The 24,373-nt window shown below is 37.6% G+C and overlaps 1 protein-coding gene across 2 annotated transcripts in view; it reads right to left on the reverse strand.

The window, feature by feature from the left end:
• Positions 1–24,373, reverse strand: part of LOC122809152 — a 134,967-nt gene that overhangs the window by 105,087 nt on the left and 5,507 nt on the right. The window contains exon 2 of one of the 2 annotated variants that reach the window (XM_044080432.1): positions 12,259–12,360. The exons of the other annotated variant lie outside the window; for it this stretch is intronic. Coding sequence (XP_043936367.1) covers positions 12,259–12,360 — 102 coding nt within the window. The remainder of the gene's footprint in view (positions 1–12,258; positions 12,361–24,373) is intronic. 2 annotated transcript variants of the gene reach the window in all.

Genomic DNA, 24,373 nt, shown 5'->3' on the forward strand with positions numbered 1-24,373 from the left:
TCCCCTGTCCAAAACCACACACACAACACAAGCACACCAAAATCCTCACAAACCCACACTAAACCTCACATACACAACTATCTACAACCCTAACCCAAACCCTTACCCTAAGGTCCGTCACTATCGCACACTCAGCTAACCCGCGCCCTAACCCTAACTCACTTAACCCGCCCCTAACCCAAAAAATACTACTACCGCACACTTACCTAACACGGGCCCTAACCCTAACTCACTTAACCCGCCCCTAACCCAAACACTATCACTACCGCACATTTACCTAACCCGCACCCTAACCCTAACTCACTTAACCCGCCCCTAACCCAAACACTATCACTACCACACATTTACCTAACCCGCGCACTGACCCTAAATCACTAAACCCACCCCAATCCCCACAGACCGTCAATATCCACACTTACCTTACTCGCACCCTAACGTCCGTCACCACCGCATACTTACACAGCCTTTTTCCAAGTCACTATCCTCGGCGTTGGTGTTTTGATCCGTAGCGTCGGTCTTCCAGATTGTCGATTTTCTGGCGCTCGCAATTCGTTGTCGGTGAAAGCAGCTGTCGGTTATGTAAACTAGAACCATATATGTATGTGTATATATATATATATATATATATATATATATATATAGATATATATATACATATATATATATATATATATATATATATATATATATATATATATATATATATATATATATATATATATATATACAGGTTCCAAGGTTTCTTTAAGAAGTAAGCAAGCAGATCTTTTGTTATTTCAGATGATTGTCCATCAAAACATGAGTAAGCTAGACAATTTTTGTTCCTTGTGAAAACTTATGCCAGATGACAAAAAAAGTTGTTTGCAAACACTAGTGGCAGAAGTTTTTTCCTCATCTGCCATGTTTTGGTTGTGGTTATGCATATCACTACCATTGAGTATTATCTATTACTTCATTCCATTTACTTCTAGGTTTTGATTTTTTGCTTTTGTGTGTAAGAGACACCTGCTAGTTGTAAATCTGCTGGTATTTCACAGCCTTGAGCTGGCTGGCCAGTCAATGAAGTGCAATAAGTGAAATCAAAGTGCTATTTGCTCATCATCATTTTTGGTAATCATACTATAAAATAATAGCTGAAGCTGGCAGCTGTGCTTAATCTGTCCTGCAAGGATGACCTTTACACTGGGCTTTCCTGTTTACTTTGATTTCTAACACAATGAACTGTCACAGTGACATCCGCATATCAAGTGTTTTCTGCAAAATCAATGTACTGCAACACTGCCACCCTTTCCTTTGCAAGGGGAGTAAAGAGTGCTTCTTGTACACATTTATAATATTCTTGTTTTTACCAGCTACTTGCCAAACTATTGATGGTTTAGCTTTCATAGCTTCCTGGCAAAGTGTTACACAGCTTCACTGATTTTTCCAGTCTAGAGGGAATTGACAGGCAGGTGAACATTTTGAGTTCCATTTCTTTTCACATTTAACCACATTATCTCTGACTTAACTTTTAACATTCTCTGTATGCCTAACTGTCCTTGCCACCTTTTATTTCTGCTACCACTGATTTTGCATTATGTATAATCTGTACTATCCTTTAATTTAGAAGCAAATTTATAGACATTTTTGTCTGAAAATTCAGTACATGAATTATTTACTTGAGATTTTATTCTTGGAGCATTGCCATTTAGGTTACTCCAGTTCATTCCAATATGTTGAGTCATGATTCAGCAGTTATAAATCTGAATCTAGTTCTTGGTAGACATTGAACAGAAGTCTGGCTTGAACTTTCCCATTTCTCCCTCTGCACAGCTTTTTCCAGCGTCTCCCCTGTCCATCCTCACCCTTTTGGCCCATTCTTTCTTCTTGTGGGATAAAGATGAGGCCCATGCATTCTTGGACAGGTTCTTCGATCCAATTGTTCTGTAACTGGGGTGTGATCTTATTAGCCCATTACTCAGATGTAAAGGTTTGATGTTCAGGATCAGGCCAGTCTTCTAGGTGTAGGAATGCTCTCTTAACTCCATCCTGTTGTCTGCGTGCAAGTTCCATAATTGCTGCCTCAGGGGGTGAGCTTACATGCTGCCATACACACTAAACTCCCAAATAAGCGGCACAGCACTGTGCGGCATGGGCGTGCTAGCCTGATCTTTGTGGAGTACACCAACGCTGCAAGAAATGAGCTACACTGCCTTCATCCCTAAGAATGGGTTAGTTGGCATCAGCTGTTCACTAACATTCTCCTCCAACCAGCCCCTCTAAAGCCTGTACTGCTAGTTGAGCATGGGTCATCGCGGTCGAGTCAAGGCTTTAACCCTCAGTGTAATGGAGTCCATACCTCTCAACCTTTTAGTGCAAGAAATCTGGACAAAGTCTGACAAAATGGGGGAGACAAAGGCTTAAAAATAGGGACAGATTTTAAATATTGGTCTTATAAACTTATTAAGATGCTAGAGTAACAGAGTTTGTGTTAACATACATTTTCTGAAAGATTTGAAGTCTGAAACAAAAATGTATGTCATTATTTAGTTATTTCATTCCTCAGATCATGCCAGTGATTTGTCAGAAAAACACAAATTATATGACAAACAGACCAAATTTATTTGGCTTGGACATTCTGCGAAAATCTGGACAGTTGAGAGGTATGATGAGGTCATCTGGAAAGCTGTCTTGGGCTTTTGTATGTCTTTTAATTTTTGTAGAAAGCGCTTCAGCATCAGTCATTACTTGGATAAAGACTAAAGTAAATTAACTTTCAGGAATGTCTGAACAGAATTTTTTGAGCATTTATGGAAAGCTAGAGCTCAAATATTTTGGATCAGAGTTTCTTCAAGGTTAAACAGTTGCAATATTTATTAGAGTACTTTCTAATGCTGAGGTACTTTCTACAAAACTCAGAGAAGTGCACAAAAGTTTGTGACAGATTTCTGCTTGGTCTTGTAGCAAAGAGCTTTTGTACCAGTGAGATTCTTAGAAATCATATCAGGATTAGAAATTACTTTAAGGAACTATACAGTAGTTTAACGCTCAGGATGCTCAGATTAGAATACTTTGAGCATTTATGATAACGCTAGTATTCAACTGAAGACTACTTATGAAGTCTTTAGTAGTTTGATGATTAACTTTTTAGGCATCCATTGTGAGAAGAATTCAGAGGTGACAATGGGTAGAAACTGAATTGTACATTTAATCAGATGATGATTTTTAGGAGGTACAGCATTGCTCCATTGTCATTTTAAGTGGTCAGTTTATTTTACTTCAAAATGCCAGGGAGGATACACTTTTTTGACATCATGTACACTCTTTCCTTACAGGATATCATTTGTCAGTACCTCTTATACTTTGACCAATACTTTGACCAAGATCAAGTGACAGACACTCTTTTGAAAAATAATTTACACAATGTGTTTCATTCAATTCTTTTCATAAATAGTCTCCACCATTCTATCTGCTCAGAAAGCAAAATCTGCATTATCCCACAGCATTTCAGTGTGATAAAAACTCGTGCCTAAATATTAAAAGTTTGGTGTAAAATCTATGTAAATATTTATATAATTGTGTATACACAGACACACGTGCACACACATACACACACACACACACACACACACACACACATATATATATATATATATATATATATGGGTCTACTTTTCTTTATTGAAATTTCACAAACTTGAAAAAGAAAGTGCACTACATCGAAAGTGCACTTTCATGAAAGCCGATTCACCGAATCGGGAAAAAAAACTACTGTAAACACTGTACCCTATGTGGAGGCAATATATTTCCTTATCCCCACTGTAATGTGCTTTGGCGAATCGTCTTTCACGAAAGTGCACTTCCGATGTAGTGCACTTTCGCTTAAGTGGGTTCAACCTTCTGTTTCTCAATATACACACACACACACACACACACACACACACACACACACACACACACACACACACACACACACACTCACACACACAGTCTGCTCTTCCAAGCTATGTCTTTGTTCTTTGCTTTTTTGGGATACTTTGTTCTCACTGCCTGTCATTTTGAGCACCCCTTAGCCAACTGACCAATTTATTTTCTCATCATCAGAGGGAATGGTCAAGTGAAAGGACCATCATTAGGGCAGTCACAAGTTTTTTTTTAGTTTTTTTATTCTTTAAGCCTTACACTCTGTGTCCAGCCAGTGATGACAATCCATGGTTAGGATGTGGAATGGACATCACTGCTGCACTGTCTCTGACTTCTGCAAAGGATTGATATCAGCAGGATGCCCCCCCCCCCCAAACAGCACACCCTGTTACAATGTCCAGGATCTGCACTAGGGAAAGCCAGCCTGCACTCACTCATGTGCCCATGGGCAAGCACACACTCACCATACTAGGGTGGACATGCCCAGCTTCTCTTGGCTGTGCCATTAAGTTGCCAAGCTACTAATTCAACTTGGGTTGTGGGGGCCATATTCAAGGCTCTATCCCACTTCACCACCAGCAGCACAGGCTGTATCACTGACTAGTTGACTGTAATCATATGCCAGAAACTCAAAAATTGTGCAAAACACATTTCCCATAAAATACTTCTGTGCCTTTTACAAAAGATTTTGCTCCCTTTCATATGCAGACTTCGCTTAAGAATAGTCCATTTTGATTGGATGCACATCTCTTTGTCTGACCCGTGATGTCTCTGTAACATCTTGTATGCCTCACAAACAGTTGCTACTAGTGTGCATGATACACAAATGCAAGATTATATGGCGCTAACATCACAGCCCTGCTTTCAGGTTAAACTTCAGGTTAGTTGGTTTATATGTTGAAATAGCTTGCTAGTATAATAATGAAATAAATAAATACTTCATTCTGTAATCTGCCTGAAAATGACCAAGTGATTTCTTAACATTTTTAGTTTTTGTTCTTTCTTTCTTTTTTTTTTTTGCTAGTACTGAATATACTCGAAACCTACAGCAAAGTGGTTAAATACATCTTTTATAGCCCTTCTACTACAATCCTGTATTACACAGCTGCTGAACAATCACAACAGAATGAAATAAAAACATGATAATCCAATGGCTTCACTGTGGTCTAACTAGAGAAAACAAATTTGTAAATGTGAGGTCACATTTGACAGATTAAGTTAGAGCTCCTAACTTTGAAAGATCTTAACTTGTTGACTTTTCAGAACTTTCACACCAGATTTCAGTATACAGTTAGCCCTCAATAGTGGCATAGATGGATAATGCTCTAGCTGTGGACAAGTGACCCACATTCAAATAGCGGCTCAGGCACATGACAACACTGGTGGGGAGGATGGGCATGCCCATAAAGGGGGGAGGGGGAAGTGCACATGTCTGGGGCATACTTGACTGGTTCAGTCTTGCTGGTGGTGACTGAGGAAAACAACAATGTGGTGCTTCCTGAGAGTGGGCAAGATGTCTTGCTGACATCAGCCCCTTGTGGAAGTGATTGGTGGTTCAGCACTGACACCCAATATTGCACTCCATACCTACAAGGTGTTAGTGGGCATTTGCAGCAGGTGGCAGTAAATGAGTAAAAACACTCTCTCTGCAGCAGTGTAATGTGCCCTGGGATGCCCCAGTCTCTTTACCTGCCCCCTGGGATGCTTCAGTCTCCTTACCTGGCCCTGGGATGCCTCAGCCTCCTTACCTGCCCCGAGAAATTCTGGGGCTGTTAGGAGTGTTTGATGTAGAAAACAAGGAGAGGCAGTGGCAGCAGCAGCTGATGGTCAACTGCATTGGAGCTAAAAAGAGCTCTAAAAAGAGTTTGTATGCGATACTTGCAAAGGAGAGCATTAACGTGTTTAGAACATTAAGGGTAATATTTATACTGAAAACACATAAGACAGCTATCATTGGAGGGTCTTGCTAGCATCTGCTTCTGCCAGGGGTCTGTTATTAATGACATATCCTATCTTTGTCACCCATCCAGAGCATTCATCTACCAAGGCTGAGGTCTACCCTTTATGGACCGCATGTGCCTTCAGGTAGTGCCTTAGATGAATATCTTCCTTTCCAGGATGGGCATGTTCATCCCTTCCTGCCAGTGCTTCAGACACCTGTTCTGCTAATCAAATACAGGTCACCTGGCCTATAATTAAGGCTTTGTCCCTCTAAACCATGGTACTGGCTAGCTATTTTGCACTGCATTTCAAGTATTTATTTATTTATTTTTTGCTGTTTAGTGACTTAATCATCGTTGCTGCACTTATTTGCTGTGTTTCAGTCACTTTTCAAAGTTACAGTAAATGGCGAGTTTTAGCCAGTTTTAGCCAAGTATGTGAGTCATCTAGAGCTTGTAGCAGTTATGCTATGGGGAGCAAGATAATTGCTATAGTTTTGGGGAAGATAAGCACTAATAGTTAGAGGTTTAACTGCTTTTCATACGTTTCATTTTTTTTCTGTTTATTTTATTTGACATGGAGCTGTGTTTTGTGCAGAAGGGTTGAAGGACGCACTCCATAAACGTAAGCAGTTTCAGCTCTAACTTTACCCAATATAACCAACTAACCCAAATATGATCAATAAATAGGCTGTGTGCAGGTACAGGAAGCTGTGTATAATTGCATAACATGCAGAGACAAGCACCTAGCAACCTAAAAGTAGCTCATAGCAACCCTAGAGTTGCTAAATTGTGCAATGTAGCCCAGAGCCACTACAAATAAACCAAACATTACTCTTTCACAAGGTTTCTGAACTATGCTTATCACAGTCACATTTAAACCCAAGTTGCTTATTTACCTAAATAGACATTCATATTCATACCCACCCCTTAACCGATAACTATCTCAACAGACTGTAGATCTGTATTTTATTTAAGCTTTGCAACTCTGTAAATCATATCAAGTTCTACTTCACAATGGACAAAATGAAAGCTCAGCCTACTTATCTTTCCTGCATACCTCGTAGCATCAGGAATCCTAAAACAGCGCAAGAATGGTCTTATGCTTATGGATAAGGAACGCTTACTAAACACAAATAATTCTGTTTGTCAGAAGTGCAAATATTAAAGTCATATAGAGACATTGCTGTCTCATAAACCATAGACTTGTTTGAGCATTGCACTAATACACCTCATACTATACAGCCATCCCTCACACATTATTATAATGTAAAATGATAATGTTATAATGAAATCCTAACCTAAATCCTCTAGACCCATAAAAATTAAGTCTCAGCAAAACTCAAAAGCAAATATTGCATCACATAATATCTTATCTTTAAGAAAGAGTATAAAGGGCCTCAACTCTGGTACAACAGACAAATGAGACACACAGATTCCCCACTTACTAGGCTGGATAAAGATAGGGTGACAATGAGTTGTCTTTTAGGTGCTAGGATCGTGGATGACTCATGGGTCTTTAGGTTGCTTGCACCAGATACATATAACTATTACATGATAGTTGTGGATGTGGAGATGAATGAATTAGTGTGAAAAACCCTCCCAGTGATTCATATCTGTGAATGTCCCAAATGCAAACAAGACTCTGATACTGAGCAGAATCCTCTTTTTCTTTGCAAAGGATGGTCTGTACCTCTCGTTCAAATGCCTCCACATGCTGGCTAAAGCCCTTGCTGCCCTCATAGTGCCTTTGTTAGACAAAGCTCAGTTAATGAGCATTCCATCTTGGTAAACATGTCAGTTTCAAAACAGGTTCACAGGAAGGTGACTCTGCTCACTGTTAGAAGTCTAAACAACAAGCTGCCTGACATTGATGTATTCCTGCATTCAGAAGGCATTTACATATGTATAGTTATTGAAATATGGTTTAAATGCCCAAAAAGCACCCCACCACACTTGTGTTTAGCACCTGTCATGCCTTTACACCCAGTGGCAACTGTGGTGGTGTGTACATTTCTCAGAGACCATATCATCTCTAGATAGATCCCCAAAGACCCACAAATGGAGCTTCTAGAACTCTAAATTATACTAAATCTCAGTTTCTCACCTATTGCAGGACATGTCAGCCTCCTAAATGTCATGGTTAACTCTCCATAGATAAGAACACCATAATTCTGGGATGCTTTAGCCCCCATCAATGATTGGAGTACCTACATCTTCTCAATGATCGGAGTACCTACTCCTTCAATAGTGGATATGCTCAGAAGTTTTTAGTTCTAATAAATAAAAACTAAATGGATCAGATTGTCACTAGTCCAACAAGAGGATACAATATTAGTGACCTGGTACTTACAAATGTAGCATCATCATGCTCAGCTCCACTAGTAACTGTCTAAACCTCCTAAATGTCCAAACAAAATGAGTGACACCAATGTAGGACAGCAATAAATTCACATTATAATATATTATTAGCACTGAAGAAGGGTACTGGATACCCGAAAGCTTTGCTGCTTTACCTACTGCTTTTATATTAAATTTGTTGCTGTCTTACATTGGTGTCAGCCGTTTTGTTTGGACTTTTACATATTTATGCTACTGCACCTTCATTCTGGTGAGCTTTTGGTTTGTTTTGCTAAACCTCCTAAAACCAATATATCAGAATTCAAAGACCTAAGTGCACAAATCTCCTCTAACTCTATGATAAAGTCTTAAAATTCACTTATAACAATGTCACCCCAGACATTGCCACAGTATATATTTATAGATGGTTACTAGGCTAATGACTCAGGAGTCCTTTCTAAGCCTAGCCAAGTTTTCCCGAAATAATAATGACATCCTGTATCCAAATGAGACATTGAGAGACAAGCATTTATAAGCTACCACTGTTCATGGTTCCATGGTCCTAGGCTTGTAAATGTCCTATTCCCTATCCACTGGTCTAGGTTGTGTTTAAACTGGGTAATAGATGAACTATCTGTCTCTCCGGCATGTTCTGTTTAAGTCGCAGACAAAATTCCAGTCCCTACACCTTGCAGATAGATTCACAGAAGAGTTCTATACGCAGATAAATGTATAGAGTTAGCATTCCTTTTATAGATCCAAATACAATGGGAAATTTTAAAATAAAAGCCACTCTGGTGGTCCACCACCCTCATCAATGCACAAATATTGTAGTAAATTGCAAAATCTACTTGGATCAGTGAATATTGCCAATATAATTGCAAATACATTAACTGCAAATTTTACTGTTGAGATGACTATCCAAAGCTCTATTGTGCCTGAGGCTCATTATCACTAAACATGTACTGAAAGTGCTTACCAAGACTAAGGACATTTTCTCCATGTGACCAGGTAACATTTTGGAATGCTTATTAAATAGTACTAAACATAATTCTGGCAGAACCTCTTCTGAAATTATTTAACCTGAGTCTTGCAACAGGTTGAGTCCTGGAAGTATGGTGAACAACACTGATGATGTCACTCCATAAAGGTACCCATAAACTGTAACCAACTCAGCCTTATTAGTCTCATATTTAAGGCCATGGAACACATTAAAACAGGCTTGATTAATATAGATATTACAAATCTAATCAGGCTAGATGCACAACAGCTTGGTTTTGTAAATGATGAAGCCTGTCTAATGAATAAAGCAAACTCTTGAGAATGGTCACACTGAACACACAGCTTACCTTGATTTGGCCAAGGCATTTTACACCATTCCTCGTACTACCATAATTAATAAATTAAATGCATTACAAGGAGACCTTAAGTGGTAAGACTGATAGCAAACTGGCTAAAAGACAGAACCCACATGACGTAGGTGGCAGGGATAGCATCAGGAAACTTGAAGGTGACCTGTGGTGTTCTTGAAGAACTCAGTATCGGGTTTGCTTTTGTTTGGTATTTACTTCTCTGACCTGTAGATTAAAAATCCAGATCTGTCTACCTAAATTTGCAGATGACTGCAAACTATGAGCCATTGTTAAATTCCCCTCTGACACAGAAGCCCTTCTGCAGGAACCACTCTTATAAATGCCTGATGTATTGAAAATGGGCTCACATTAAATGTTACAAAATGCAGCACTATCGTATTCTGTAGACCCCCCCCCCCCCCAGCATATAGCATTATTCCACTTAAAAAATGAAAATATAGAGACCTTTGAACCTAGGTTGATAATTCTCTCTCCCTTGATCATCGTGTTGTAACAGTTCTAAGGAAATCTTTCTCCTTGGTGCATTCATCTCCAAGGGAATATCCGCCAGATTTACAGATGTTATTGTACCTCATAAGGCATATCAAACAGATGCAAAGACCCTGAGATTCCTGACAAAGAAGATCCCATGCTTAAAATCCTTAAACTAGCAGAAAAAAATAGAAGTGCTGATCCTCTTTTCTGTGTCTTAGTCTCCTCACCACACCTCTCACCTTCTCAGCACAAGAGCCAGAAATAATGGGGGACAAAAGCCAAAAATACAGACATATTTCTCCTATAAACTTAGAAGGTTGCTAGAATAATAGTTAGAGCATTATTATGTATTTTCTGAAGGATGTGAACTCTAAAACTCATATGTCTGTCATATAGTATTATTTAGTGACATCAGTCCTCAATGATTTGAGAGACAATCACAAATTTTATGAGGAGCAGAACAAAAACATGAGGCAAAAATCTGGACATTCTGTGAAAGTCTGTACAGTTGAGAGGCATGCGGTCCTCAGAAGAGATCTATACCTTGCCTTCTGAGCAATCAGGGACCCAGTAGTCCATGATCTGTTGTACATTCACAAATCAAACAGTCCTACAAATAGCAGCACAAGGGATAAAGGGATATAAACCTGATTCAGCAGATCAATAAAATGAGGTGGACAGAGTCATTAATCAGCTTCTTCCTCACTTCTGCAAGTAAAGAAGTGTGATAGATTATCTTTCTTCAAATGGGACCTTAATTGGATAGGTATTCCTAAATTCACCTGTGTCATGACTGGCCTAGCCCTCCTTGAGAGGAAAAGTACTTCAAAATCACTGGCACATTCAACATCTGCCACTGTCTGACATTTGGGAATCTTTCTAGTTTGTAGGACTGTGTACATCAACTGTTATCATATATATATATATATATATATATATATATATATATATATATATATGTGGAAAATACTTCAAAATCACTGGCACATTCAACATCTGCCACTGTCTGACATTTGGGAGTCTTTCTAGTTTGTAGGACTGTGGACATCAACTGTTATCATATTTATATATATATATATATATATATATATATATATATATATATATATATATATAGTTTACTATTAAAGGGTCGAAAGGCACTCCTTCGAATGTCGTATAGTCGACACCGGAAGGTCGTAAATGTCGAATGTCGTAGTCGGAAAATCAGTCTAGGACCGGTGTTAACATGGGTTGAGGTAGGTGTTCGTATTATTTTTAACTACAAACATCTCCCCTACCTCAACCCATGTTGAAACCCATTCCTAGATTGTTTTTCCGAGTTCGCGATTAGCAGTGTCGGCCTTCCGTTGTCGACTATACGACGTTCGAAGGAGTGCCGTTCGCCCTTTTAATAGTAAAGCATATATATATATATATATATATATATATATATATATATATAAAACCTGAAGTAGCATCAGTAATGCTGCCACTAACTGCTAGAGAGTTTTTTCCCCCTTTTTTCCCTTGGCTTGCTTGATTTAAGCTGTACTATTACCCAGCAAATGAGAAGTGATAGAACAGCAACAAATGTACTCATTGACATGGTACATTCCATTCAAGATGAAGTAGAAATTAAGTTCCATCACAGGCAGATCCTAGATTTGATGCTAATTGATGCATATGGCCGTGTGGTCATTGTATAGAGTTGCACACTGTTGCACACTACACTTACCCTGACATACTCTGTAAGGGCAACTATGCCCCAAAGTACATATTCTGGTTTCACATGAAACATAAAATATGAAATCCAGTATATAGTTCGTCATCATGCAGGTAATCTTTGTAAAGATGCCACTTTTCCTTTATAACAATATCACACAGACATTTTAATACTGATGCCAAGCAGTATTTCACAGCACATTGGTAGAGATGCTGAGATGTTGATCCGTACTAAATCCATCATTTTAAATTGTTTTAACATTATATTATCTGACCCTTTAATTTCAAATAATGATGAGTGGGATGATAACTACAGGTCACTGCATTTCATTTCCTTGATAGATAATGCTGTTTAATTTATAAACTTCTTTGATGATGTGTGACCTTGGTGAATAGAGAGGAAACCTTTTGCATGAGAGATGTGGGGAGTTTGTCAGCCAATTCTCCCAGGATCACCAAGTAATTTTTTTTAAATTTTGGCAGCATGATCCATCAATGAAATTGAAGTAAAAAATGCATCATACCTGGTGGGCCTCTGGTATGCAGATTGGATCCACCATTAAAATAAATCCTTGGTTGAGTAGGGAAAGCCTCTGTTATGTGACACAAGCCCAAGTGGTGGACATCTGATGCAGTAAAGAATGAAAAAAGACAAGGATTCCATGATCACCAACCTTGTACAAAGTAGGCTTTATTTTCACTGAAAAATTTAGACTCTGGCCTCTTCACAGACTCAGTAAATGATTTTGTAGGCTATAACCTTAAATAGGGATGTCTGTAAAGAAGGAAACGTAATGTAGTCAGACTTGCTTTGGGAGTTACACTAAACATCTTGGAGTAAACATTTAACCTATCTCATTACTATGCCATTCTGATAAACTATTTTGAAGTATCATGCATGGTATCAGAAGAAACAAGACCCCCCTGTTGGCAGATTTAGTTTTGTTTGCTAGATGTGCAAAAGAATGCAGAAAAGCAAATGCTCCCTGTGAGAGAAAACTACTGTATCATAGCTATGAATAAGAGTATTTCTGTAGTGAGTCACCATCATGTTTAATATTTCAGGTTTTTATTAATACTTTACTATTAAAATATCTTGTAATATCAAGTCTCCTAGTGTTTTACAAAAAGGCTATAACATCAGGTTCCCTCATTTTTCACATTAATACAAGTGTTTATATTCATTTAAATGTTGCAATCTACTACATTCACCTATATCTTTAACACTGCAAAATATATTTTCAAAACACTGAAGACTTTAGATCTAGATGTTTGACCTGCATATAACTGAGTAGACTTGCTGAACAGTCAGAAAGTTCATAATGTACCGTACGTGCAGATACAGGGAAGAAAGCCGTAATGGGATTCATATGTTGAACTTAACCAAGAGGAAAGAGACAGGTTAGCAGTTGTAAGAGAGAGAGAGAGAGAGAGATGTAAGAAGTATGACATCCTTTGCATTAGACATTAAACTGAGGTCTCATCTGCCCATGTTGGTGGCAGCTCAAGTGGATGTAAAAGATCTCATGGCACAATCAAAAGGAGTAGAGGTGCTTTATATACAAAAGGAACTCATAGTTACAGCACACTTACATATTTACAAATATTTACAATTGTGCAAATATATAGATATAGAAATATATTTGCACATATTCATAATTTCCTTTACAGTAATTTCATCCCTATTAGACCCCTGCTCCTTTTTTCATAACCACCATCTGATTTTACTTAATAGTGTTCCTAAAATCTATTTGCCATTAAACATAATTTCATTTATTCTCTTATCCCATATAACAAATATGATATAACTTTTTATCTATTCTTTTAACATATTCTTTACTTCTATTCTCATAATATCCATATTTAATCACATCCATGTTTATTTTATCCACTTTTATATCTTCAAAAAAATCTCTTCATAGTTTTCCCCATAAGTTTTTTACTCTTTTACATTTTAAAAAACATGTTCCATAATTATTTCTTCTTGACAATGTAAACACTTTCTATCACTTTTCTTTGACATGCCATATTTCCTTTTACTGGCAATTTATCTACTACCAGTCTTCACAAAAACTCTTGACATTCTACTTTCTGATTACACCATTTTCTTCTTATTTTTATAGCTTTAATTTTTTCATCTGATAGATTTTCCTATCATTTTACATACTAATGTTTTATCATTACATTCTTATACCATACTTTTCTATCTTTTTCTAAATCATCAGTTTTTATTTTCCACAAAAATATTTTTCTTGGTAACATTTTATTTTGTCTTTTATACACTCTGTTCTTTTCTTTTACTATAATAACCTCAAATTTATCATACTTATACAGCTTTACTACCAATCTCTTATAATTTTCATTTATCCATTTTAACACTTTGTACAAATTTAATGAAACAGCATATACTGGGTTAGTTAACCTTAAACCTCTTTCCTTTTTGTTTGCATACAAAACTTCTTTACTGGACTTAATCTAGAACACCATATAAATGAAAAAATTCTCAATAATTCCTTTTCAAATACTGTTGTTAACATAAACTTGCTAAGCGTGCTCTTTTTCCCATCAATACTAAAATTATCAAATATGCCTTTTTTTCTGAATGATAATTTATGTCCTGCAGAAAAGACAGGTTTATCTCTTCTATTGTTTTTCCCATTGAATTCTACTAGCCTGTTTTTTCCCAAATTTTATATGTAACACAGAAATTTAATTAATTTCAAAATATATATACCCTATCCTTACCACATCACCTAGACCTTTACTTTTTTCCTTTTTTTAAAACCAACCCATCACCTCATAACACTCATTTGTGCAAATTATGACTACTTTTGTTTCCAGGTGTTATATACCCCACTTCCTTCATTTTGTAATTTATTTCACGTATTAGCACATTCATAACTAATCAAGAGTATAAAACTCTTTGGACATCCCCGTCTTACACCATTCTTCATATGTACCTCTTGGCTTAACCAGCCATTTACACCTATTTCTACGTTATTAATATTATGTACTGGCAGACATGATTTCCTAACTTTGTCACTTATATTCTTTCATTATTACCCATAAGACTTTATGTATAGAACATGCTGGAGGGATAGGTTCCTAACCCAGAGACTATCCGTGCTCTAGAACAGACTTCCCATTCACGTCAAGCAGAGAACCTCATTAGCCCTCTTCAAGAGAAATCTTGATGAGTGGATGGGCAATAGAAAAGTCATCCCAGGATCACTATTATTATTAAGGTCGCCTATCGTGATTTTTGCTTCTTCTTTTCTATTCATATCATCCACACATTCTCTAAGTATCATTAATAATTCTTTTCAACCTTTCCCCTATAATATATATATATATATATATATATATATATATATATATGTGTACTATCTTCCATAATATTTTCCATTTTAGTCTCAAATCTTTGTATTTTCATAAAGATCTTATAATCATTATTATTCAATACCATCAGTCTCCAATTTTTATTGGTCTTCTGTCTTTCTTCTTCCGTATGTTTAAGTGTTCCACTACATAATTCTTTAGATATAAAACCTTCATTTAAGAGTTCATTCAAAATCTTTAATTTTTTTGCCAATTCCTTGAATTTTTATACATTTCAAACCCATTTCCATGTGGTCCTGTGGCTGAATCTATATTTACTTGCTCTAACACTTTATCTAGTTCATTTAAAGAAATCTCTTTCCAACTCTTTATAATCTTTTTCTATTAACCTTTTTCCTTTTCATATTTTTTCAGTACCACCTTTTTTTCTATAAACATTTCTTTCTTGTACATATTGTACTACCCTGTTTATAATCTTTTCCTGAGTTCTTTCTATTTCTACTTTTACATTTTTTATTTATCTCATTATACTGCCATCTCCCTTTTTAATTTCTCCAAATCTTTTGGGTTTCTAATACCGTGACGGGAATGGATCCCATTCCTAATCAAAGTATGATTAAGGTTCATGAAATTAGTATTGTTTCACTCTTTGATGTCAGCCAAACGTGCTCTTCGCAGCACCTGCAATGTTCCCAGTAATGACTCCTTCTGCAATTCATATGGAGTTACATGTATTGGTAATATATCTAAATATGATTGTAGACTCTTTTTTATAAGACCCGTTGCTCCTACTACTGTTGGAACAATCTGGATATCTTTCTTCCACATTGCTCTCATTTCTGCATGCAAATCCTGATATTTTATGACTTTGTGCGTCTCTGTGCGCAGGACACTGTAGTCACTGGGTGTGGCAATTTCAATGATCAATGCTACTTTTGTCTTTCTTTCTTGGACCACTACATTCGGTTTTCTAGCATCTATCTTTTGAACTGTTAGTAATGGACGATCCCATGTGATGTAGACTCCATCATTTTCTATGATGCTTTGTGGCTCATGTTTCCAGTGATTTTCAGCCACTTCAGTACCATAATGCTTGCACAATCCCCAGTGCAGCAGTCTCGTCACATTATTATGCCTATCAGTATACAGTTCTTCTGCCATTAGTATGTCGCAGCCAGCAACGAGATGTGCAACTGTTTCCAATTCTGTTTTGCAAAACCTACTTTTGTTTGTTTCTCCCACACGTTCAATGGAATTTGTAAACCAACGTGTACATAGCTGACTATCTTGTGCCACCAATATTAACCTTTCATCTCTTGGTTTGAATTCACCTCTCCTTAACCATTCCTGCATTTGTTCCTGATCAACATGAGGTTCTTCCAGACGTTTTCTATACTTGCAACTATATTTATGCATTTGCCACATTTCTTGCCTTCTCATTTGGTCCTTCATCTTATATTCTTTCTTTTGTTTTTTTTTGGTACATTCAGTTGCTGCCTGGTTTTTATCTTCTTCTGGTTTGATTTCCATTCCTGCTTGATGCCAATATGTTTCTGCTAGATTAAGCTGAGAAGTCATCTCAGATTTATTCTCATCATGTTTCAAAACTTTCACTATGTTTGGGTCTTGTGAGGTCAGCAGATATGTGTGGAGTCCCACAATTACAGATCTATAAATGTAATCAGTTTCAAGGAGGCCCATCCCTCCTTCAGAATGGGGAATATATAATCTTGGTATCCAGTGATTTTTATAAATCATTTGATGAGCATGAAGCATCCTTCTTGTTTTCCTATCTAATCTAGCCAACACATTTTGGGGCCAGTCAAAACTGTAAGTTAGGACAGGAAGAGGAAATTGATTTATAGCCTAGATTTTGTTCCTAGATGTCAGTGCTGTTTTCTGGATTTATTTAAGTCTTCTGAAATATTCCTTACTAAGTTTTATTTGCATGTGTTCATGTTTTATTGTTGACCCTTCATCCATTCCCAAATATTTATACACTCCTTTTTGCTCAAGTTCTTTTATATCACATTTTTGTCCCAAACTGATGTTTTCCTGCTGTTGCAGTTTTCCTGCCTTATAGGTTGCTTTTGCACATTTATAAAAAGCAAATGACATTCTTATATCATCTGAAAAAGTTTTGACAACATACAGTTGTGCTTTCACTTCCTCATCTGATGAGTTATAGTTTTAAATCATCGATAAAGAGAAGATAAGTCTTTACACTTTGTTGTTTTCTACGCGCCAAATTATAGCCATGGCCTAACCTGTTAAGTAGACAGCTTAATGGGTTAAGGGCAGGGCAGAATAGCAGCAGTGACAGAGTCACCCTGGAATATCCCCCTTTGAATTTTTATCCTTGGGATAATAATTTGTCCTTTATCGTAGCTTAATTGCAAAGTGGTCTACCACTGTTTCATGGTCACTGTAATGTAGTCAGCACCCCCCTGCCATGCTGTAGGCGCTCTGGCCAGGAATGGCTTTAGATGGTAACATCATCTAGGTAAGCAAGGGCAAACCCTCCTGCTAGGATACTATCTACCAGCCCCTGGAAAGTTGCTGGGGCACTCCTCATCCCAAAGGGCATCTTTTTTGAACTCATACAAGCCAAAAGGAGTCACAAAGACTGACCTCCCTCCAGCACTGGGAGCCAAGGGCACCCACCAGCAACCCTTGGTAACATCAATGGAGGTAAGTTATGTAGCCCCACCCAGCTGCTCTAGGGCCTCATCTGTCCTAGGCATGGGGTAAGCATCCGACTCTGTGTGAATATTTAACTTCCTGTAATCCACACAGAAGATGGTGCTGCTATCCTTCTTTGGCACCAGCACCACTGGGGAGGCCTAGGGACTGTTGGACTCTTGAATCACCCCTACTTCCAACATCTCCTGTACATCTTCCCTCAAAGCCTGTCTGCTCTCTCAGGCACCCTATAAGGGGCCTGCTTAATAGGCCTTTGGGGTCCTGTATCCACCTGGTGCTGCACCAGGTGGGTGCACCCTGGTTTCCCAGTGAACATATCCGCAAATTCCTGCAACACTGCTTGGATTTCACGAACCTGGGTAGGAGATAGCTGCAGGAATATTGCTACCCCTTCCACTGAGGTGTCAGCCCAAGCCTTACTGAGGAGATCAGTCACCAGATCTCCCTCAGACTCCTCCTGCAATCCAGTGCAAATGCTCAGCACAAGGGCCTCCCTATCATGGTAAGGTTTCATCATGTTAACATGGTACAGTTTGTGCCCCTGCCATCTGCCCAGCAGTTCCACCATGTAGTTAACATCACTTTCCTTTCTTACCACATGGTAGGGTCCCTCCCAGGCTGCTTGCAGCTTGTTGTGTCTGACAGTAATGGGAACCATTACCTGCTGCCCCACAGCATACTCTCTAGCTCGAGCATTCCTGTCATACCACACCTTCTTCTGTTGTTGGGCTTCTGCCAGGTTCTCCTGGGCCAAGCCCATGAGTTCCCTGAGCCTTGTTCTGAGGTTTAGGATGTATGCCACAATGCCACAACAAACTGCTTGTGAGACTTGCACTCAAAGCATTTTCATCTGCCTTGTGTCTATGCTCACAAAACTTTTTCCTATCATTCCAGGTGTTAGCTTAAAAAATTCTAAAAGACATATTTTGACAGCAGTATAATCAAAACAAGCAACATCAGACATTTTAGCCAATTCATTTACAGCTTTACCATGGAGTAAGGGGGTCAGGAACCATACCCAGAGCCTTTGTTCAACACTATACTGTTTGCATACCCACTCACACATATGAATGAAACTATAAAAATTATCCCCCTCTTTAAATTGTGGAAGAAATTTACTGACCTGTTGTGCTTCTGGGGTCCAGTTACTCCCTTCCCCATTACCTCCATGACTCTGGTGAAGAGTCAGCATTTCCCTCTCATGCCTCCTCTGACACTCCTTTTCTTTGGCTTCTATCTCCAAATGCCTGGCCTCCATCTCAAGTCTCTTTAGCTTCAGCTGGATTTTTAAGTCCTCTGCAGAAAGGTTGAGCTGTCCATTCTCTAAGGATATTGTATCTCCACTGCCAGTCTGATTGTCCTTCATAGAATGGTTGAGCTGTCCATTCTCCAAGGATATTGTACCTCCACTGCCAGTCTGCTTGAACTCCTGGATGCTGTTTTCTGATGCAGCTGTAACCAAGGCTGCAATCAGGGCTGCCTCAGTCAGGTTTCCATGCACCAATCCCCTAGCCTAGCACATCTCCACCAGCTGGCTTCTTGTCAGCTTTCCATACTCCTCTGCTGACATGCTGCCTGCTCACCCTGACTAACTAAGCTAACAACAGAAATAAAACAATTGTGATCTGTGGCTGTTTTAGAGTACAAAACACCTTCAGAGGTCACTGTACATAAGCTACAGGATTCACTCTACCCACACCACTACAAGCCAGTTAGTATTTGCCAGCTAATTAATATGTGATGTGGATATTCCAACCACTGCAAACCACATGTAACACCTGTGCCATGGCCCAGCAATCAAATAGCCTCAATCCTCACCCCTAACACCACATATATGAGGAAAGGATAACAAATACACACAGTAAAGTGCAATTTCCCTTAAGAGCACACAGAGATCACAATCAGTCCAGGGCTGGTCAATCCCTTGCTCCCCAGGTCCCCAATAAGACTCCCCACTGGCACAGCTATAGGGTCCAGATCTCAGCCTGGCTGGAAAGCTAACCTCCAGTACCCTCTCTGTCCAACCAGTGCTTCATGTCCCTGCCCAAATAGCTGACACATACACTTTGAGATAAGTATTTATACAACATCACAGTCAGTCCTGGGAAAGGCTGACATAGATTCTCCAGCTGTGCCCCTTTACCCAGACTATACAGTAGTAATTACTGTCACCACCAGCTAATAATTATTAGCTACCTAAAGGCCCTTAAAAGGGTGTCCAATTATTACTGTGCAATATTATTATCCAATAGTAGTGTAACTTAAGCAATCAAGGCTTGTTGGAAGGGCTTATTACAGGATCACTTATAAGCATGCAATGTACTCTATAGCTTAATTATCTCTACATAAACCAGCCACAGTTGAAAAGGGTTTAAAAATATTTAATAATAAATACTAAAAACACAAGACAATACTACTACACCACAGTGCTACTCAAGAGTTCAGAGATCACACAGAAACTTAAAATGATTCACTAGTACTGTTCTGACATAACAGAGAAACACTTCTAATATTTTCTAATTTCCTAGCTATTGCTACAAGAAAACATACTTCTAAGATAACTTACTTAAGACAACAGACAGTGCTGAGTTAGATGTCCAAGATCAAAATGCCTAATAATATGTGGTTCTCACTGTTTAAATTTAAACTGCAGTTCTGCTAAACATTACATCATCTTTTAGGGTCTATATTATATCCTCGAATGCTTAAAAAAGCGAACGCTGATTGATCAAACTTATTGTCGCGAAACTGCAAAATATCGAAGCAGCAGAAACTCTATTTTTTTCCTAGGGAAATAATTCAATTGTCCATTTCTGTTGCTTTGGTATTTTCAGTATTATGGTGGAAAGTTACCGGTCGGATTCAGCTAAGTGTGCGATTGTGTGGATGTGAGTGTTAGGGTGATTTAGGTGAGTTAAGGTTAGGGAGCGGGTGAGGTGAGTGTGCGATAGTGATGGACCTTAGGGTTTGGGTTAAGGTAAGTGGGTAGTTAGTGGTGTGTGCATAGTTTAGTATAGGGTTAGGTATCAGATTTTAGGTGTATGTGTGTGGATTTCTGTTTGTTTGGTGTGCTTGTGTTGTGTGTATGTGTTTTGGATCAGAGATTTTTTTTCCCTGGGAAAAAAATCGCTGATCTGACAGTTCAAGATTGTAAGCTTTTGCTTAAATTAGGTCGATCAATCAGCGTTCGCTTTTTTAAGTGTTCGATGATGTAATATAGACCCATCTTTTACACCTTCCTGGTTCCCAGGCCATGCAGAAACTGCATTTACATTTTTTTACACTTAGAGCAATAAAGGACATTCCATATGTAAATTCTAGTAATTATTCCTTAAGTTAAAACAATAGAAAGAATGTGCTAGCTCAGACGGACTGACTCCGAGCTCTGCAGATCAAAGGATATATTTGAAATAATTTTAACTTCAAAAGAAATATTTGAAATGTTTGACTTAGTTTTCCTTACAGCAGGTGGCAACAGATGGCAATGTTGCCACAATCTTGAAGGTCAACATTTTACAGTATTTTTCTTTCATTTAAGAAACAAGCCTGTATTTTACATTTGTATTTACAAATGCCAGAATTATGTATCAAATTCTATTTGACTAGGCTGGCAGCCTTCACTCATGTTTACCAGTCTTCACAATAATATGATCTCTCCACAACTGTATTACTAGTCTCGTTCCTTCTTCAGTTAATCTTTTCTCATTTATCCTTTGTATTCCTTTGCCTATTTTATATATTCCTCAGTTTCTTTTACCTCCAGCCATATTGCAAGATGATCAGAAAATTCATCTATCTCCCCTCCCCTTCTCATATAATGAAATATTCTGATGTACTAAAATAATCTACTGCAGTTTTTACATACCCTTTTTGTAAGTCAATGAATTTTTGTCCCAAAGTTTTAACTTACCACATCTTATAACTTATGTTCTTATAGCATTCCCTTTCTTTTTACCCTTGCTTGTTAAATCACAATTAAAATATCCTATTATTATAATAATCATATGTATCACTATATAGTCTAAAATCTTATGAAATAAGGTTTTCCTTTTTTTTACATTTAGTATAAGCATATAATGTTACAATTCTATATACTTGTTCCTTCCATTTTAAATCTACAATGGTTAATCTTCCCATATTTGCTAAAACTGCATTTAATATCTTTATTGTATTTCTACAGAATACAGCTATTCCAGAACATCTCTCATTTTCGAAATTCTAGATTATCTTTCCTCCCCATAGGTTCTCTACTTGTAATATTTCATTTATTAAAAATATTGTCTTCTAATATAATTATGTCTACATCAAGTGTATTACACCACTCTAACATCCCTATTCTTCTTACTATATTCTTAATACTATTCACATTCACAGAAAGCACTCTAAAATGTTCCCTTTTATTCATGGTTTCATAAGTTCATAGCCAATTACTGAGCTAAGTTTCTTAATAGTTCATTTGAAGCCTAATCAATTTTCCTCCCAAGGTGAGAATCAAACTATCTTGCATCTGTGACTCAAACGTCTTAACTATTACACCAAGTCCTAATCATTAACTATATATTTTTTTTAGCAATTTCCTTTCCTTTTTCGTTTGTACTTATCCCTCTACATTTTCGTCTTTTACCATTTTACCAGTGGAATTGTTTTACTATTTATTTCAAAGCATTCTTCCATGTCCTCTTTACTATTTTTTCTCATCTATTTTCTTCTCTTTCTACTACTACTAACATTTCTTCTCTTTGTTCATTTTCTTCCCTTTCTTTTTCCTTAGTCTTATTTTCATTTGTGCAATCCATCCATAAATGTCCAGTTTTGTTACATTTCTGACATTTAAATTCACATTTTTTTTGCATCATGTCCCATTTTCCCACAAATATAACAATATCTTTTGTCACAGTTACTTATCAAATGTCCTTTTCTACAAAGAAAAACATATGTTTTGGATTGTCCCCAGTATTTTATGACACCCCTATTCCCCCCACATTTACCATGCTTAGTATATGTATATTTTTTCTCTTTCTATTTTAGTACAGTATTATAATCCCATACATGAGTCCTAAACTCCTTTTGTCATAACATCGTGCGATGTCCAGTACTTTTTTACATACATAAAGTTTTCAAATGTCCTTTCAAAATCTCTTCCCATCTTTGTTTGAAAGTGTACATGAATTTTATTTTTTGTTTCCCCGTTAAATGCTTTTATCACATGAAGATTCCATAGGTTACAGTCTTTCTTTTTTTTTTTCATATTTTCTTCTGTCTGAAATATAATGTCACAAAATGTCTCTTTAGGTAAGAGCATTTATTCTTATTATCAATGTGCTTTTATACCCAAAGGAGCTATTAAATTGTTCCACATTTTATACCTGTCCATTTCTTCGTCATCTTTACTTTGAATCCTTACCATCCATTTATCATTTTCTTCTGCCTTCTTTTTACTACGCCCTGTTGCCTTCTTTTACTTTCTCTGCATATGTTTTCTTTTCTATTTTACCACTATTTTCAGGATTGTCTCTACATTCTCCTTTTGTGTTTTCTCCATAATGTTCCCCCTGGAAACATCATTTTCTGGCTCACTCTTCATCATCATTTCTTTAAGTAAATCATTTTGCATCTCTCCCAACTGGAGGGTTGTAATTATACATCCATCATTGGCTGACTTGTCTCTCTCACAGATTTCTTTGAAACATCTCATCTGAATCCTGTGCACATTTTCTGGTTTTGATATTTACTTCCTCCTCCATTTCTCTCACTACTCCATTTTCTCCTTCTGTCTCTATCTGTCTCCCTGCTTCTTCGGGCCACCTGTGCATGTGGAATGGAAGCATGAAGTGTTCATGCAAAATGGGTCCCACTCACAATAAAGATGAGAAGGGGAAGTTCCCCTGTATTCTTGACAAATTTCCCCTAGTCAGTATGACTACCACCTTGGGCCTCCCCTGAAAAGATGTGCAGCTCTCCTGTCATAGTATTAGAAATGGCAGTAAAGTGAGTGACAGTTGTTATGCAACTATGGCAGTGCCATAACAGTGCCTGCTTGTGTCCCTATAGATTGACTAGAATCTCTGGACCTCACAAAGACCTCTTCTATGCATTTGCTTTGCTCTGGGATGATTTGTGTTCTGTTACAGTAGGCAGGCCACCACTGCAGTTTGAATCCCACTGCCTTTTTGAAACATGCAAAGTGCTGTTTGGATTGATGAACACAGCTATTTGTACTCTTCTTTTACTAATGGGCCCCTGCATAGAAGAAGAGGCTGTAAGGCAGCTATGGTGCTGTAACTGCCAAAGATTTATTACCTAAGTAACACAAATCGCCCTACCGATTATGGCTGGTCTGAAGTGCCTTGATACACTGGTGCACATGTAATATTTTCTATTCTTACCATTCTTTCTGCTTCTGCTTTAATTAGATAAGCACCAAGTATCTATAAGATGACAGCTATGTATGAAACTCTTTATAAACGATGTTTCTGCATCCATAGACTTATAAAACATATGCTTATGAGCCAGCTATCCACTGACATCATTCATAATTTTTTGTAGTAAAGTTTCTACATTTCTGCATTCCCTGGTTCATACTATATACAATTTTGC

This window comes from Protopterus annectens, chromosome 8.part0, assembly GCF_019279795.1.
Source record: "Protopterus annectens isolate FY-2018-M chromosome 8.part0, PAN1.0, whole genome shotgun sequence".
In the NCBI taxonomy this organism is placed as follows: Eukaryota; Metazoa; Chordata; order Ceratodontiformes; family Protopteridae; genus Protopterus; species Protopterus annectens.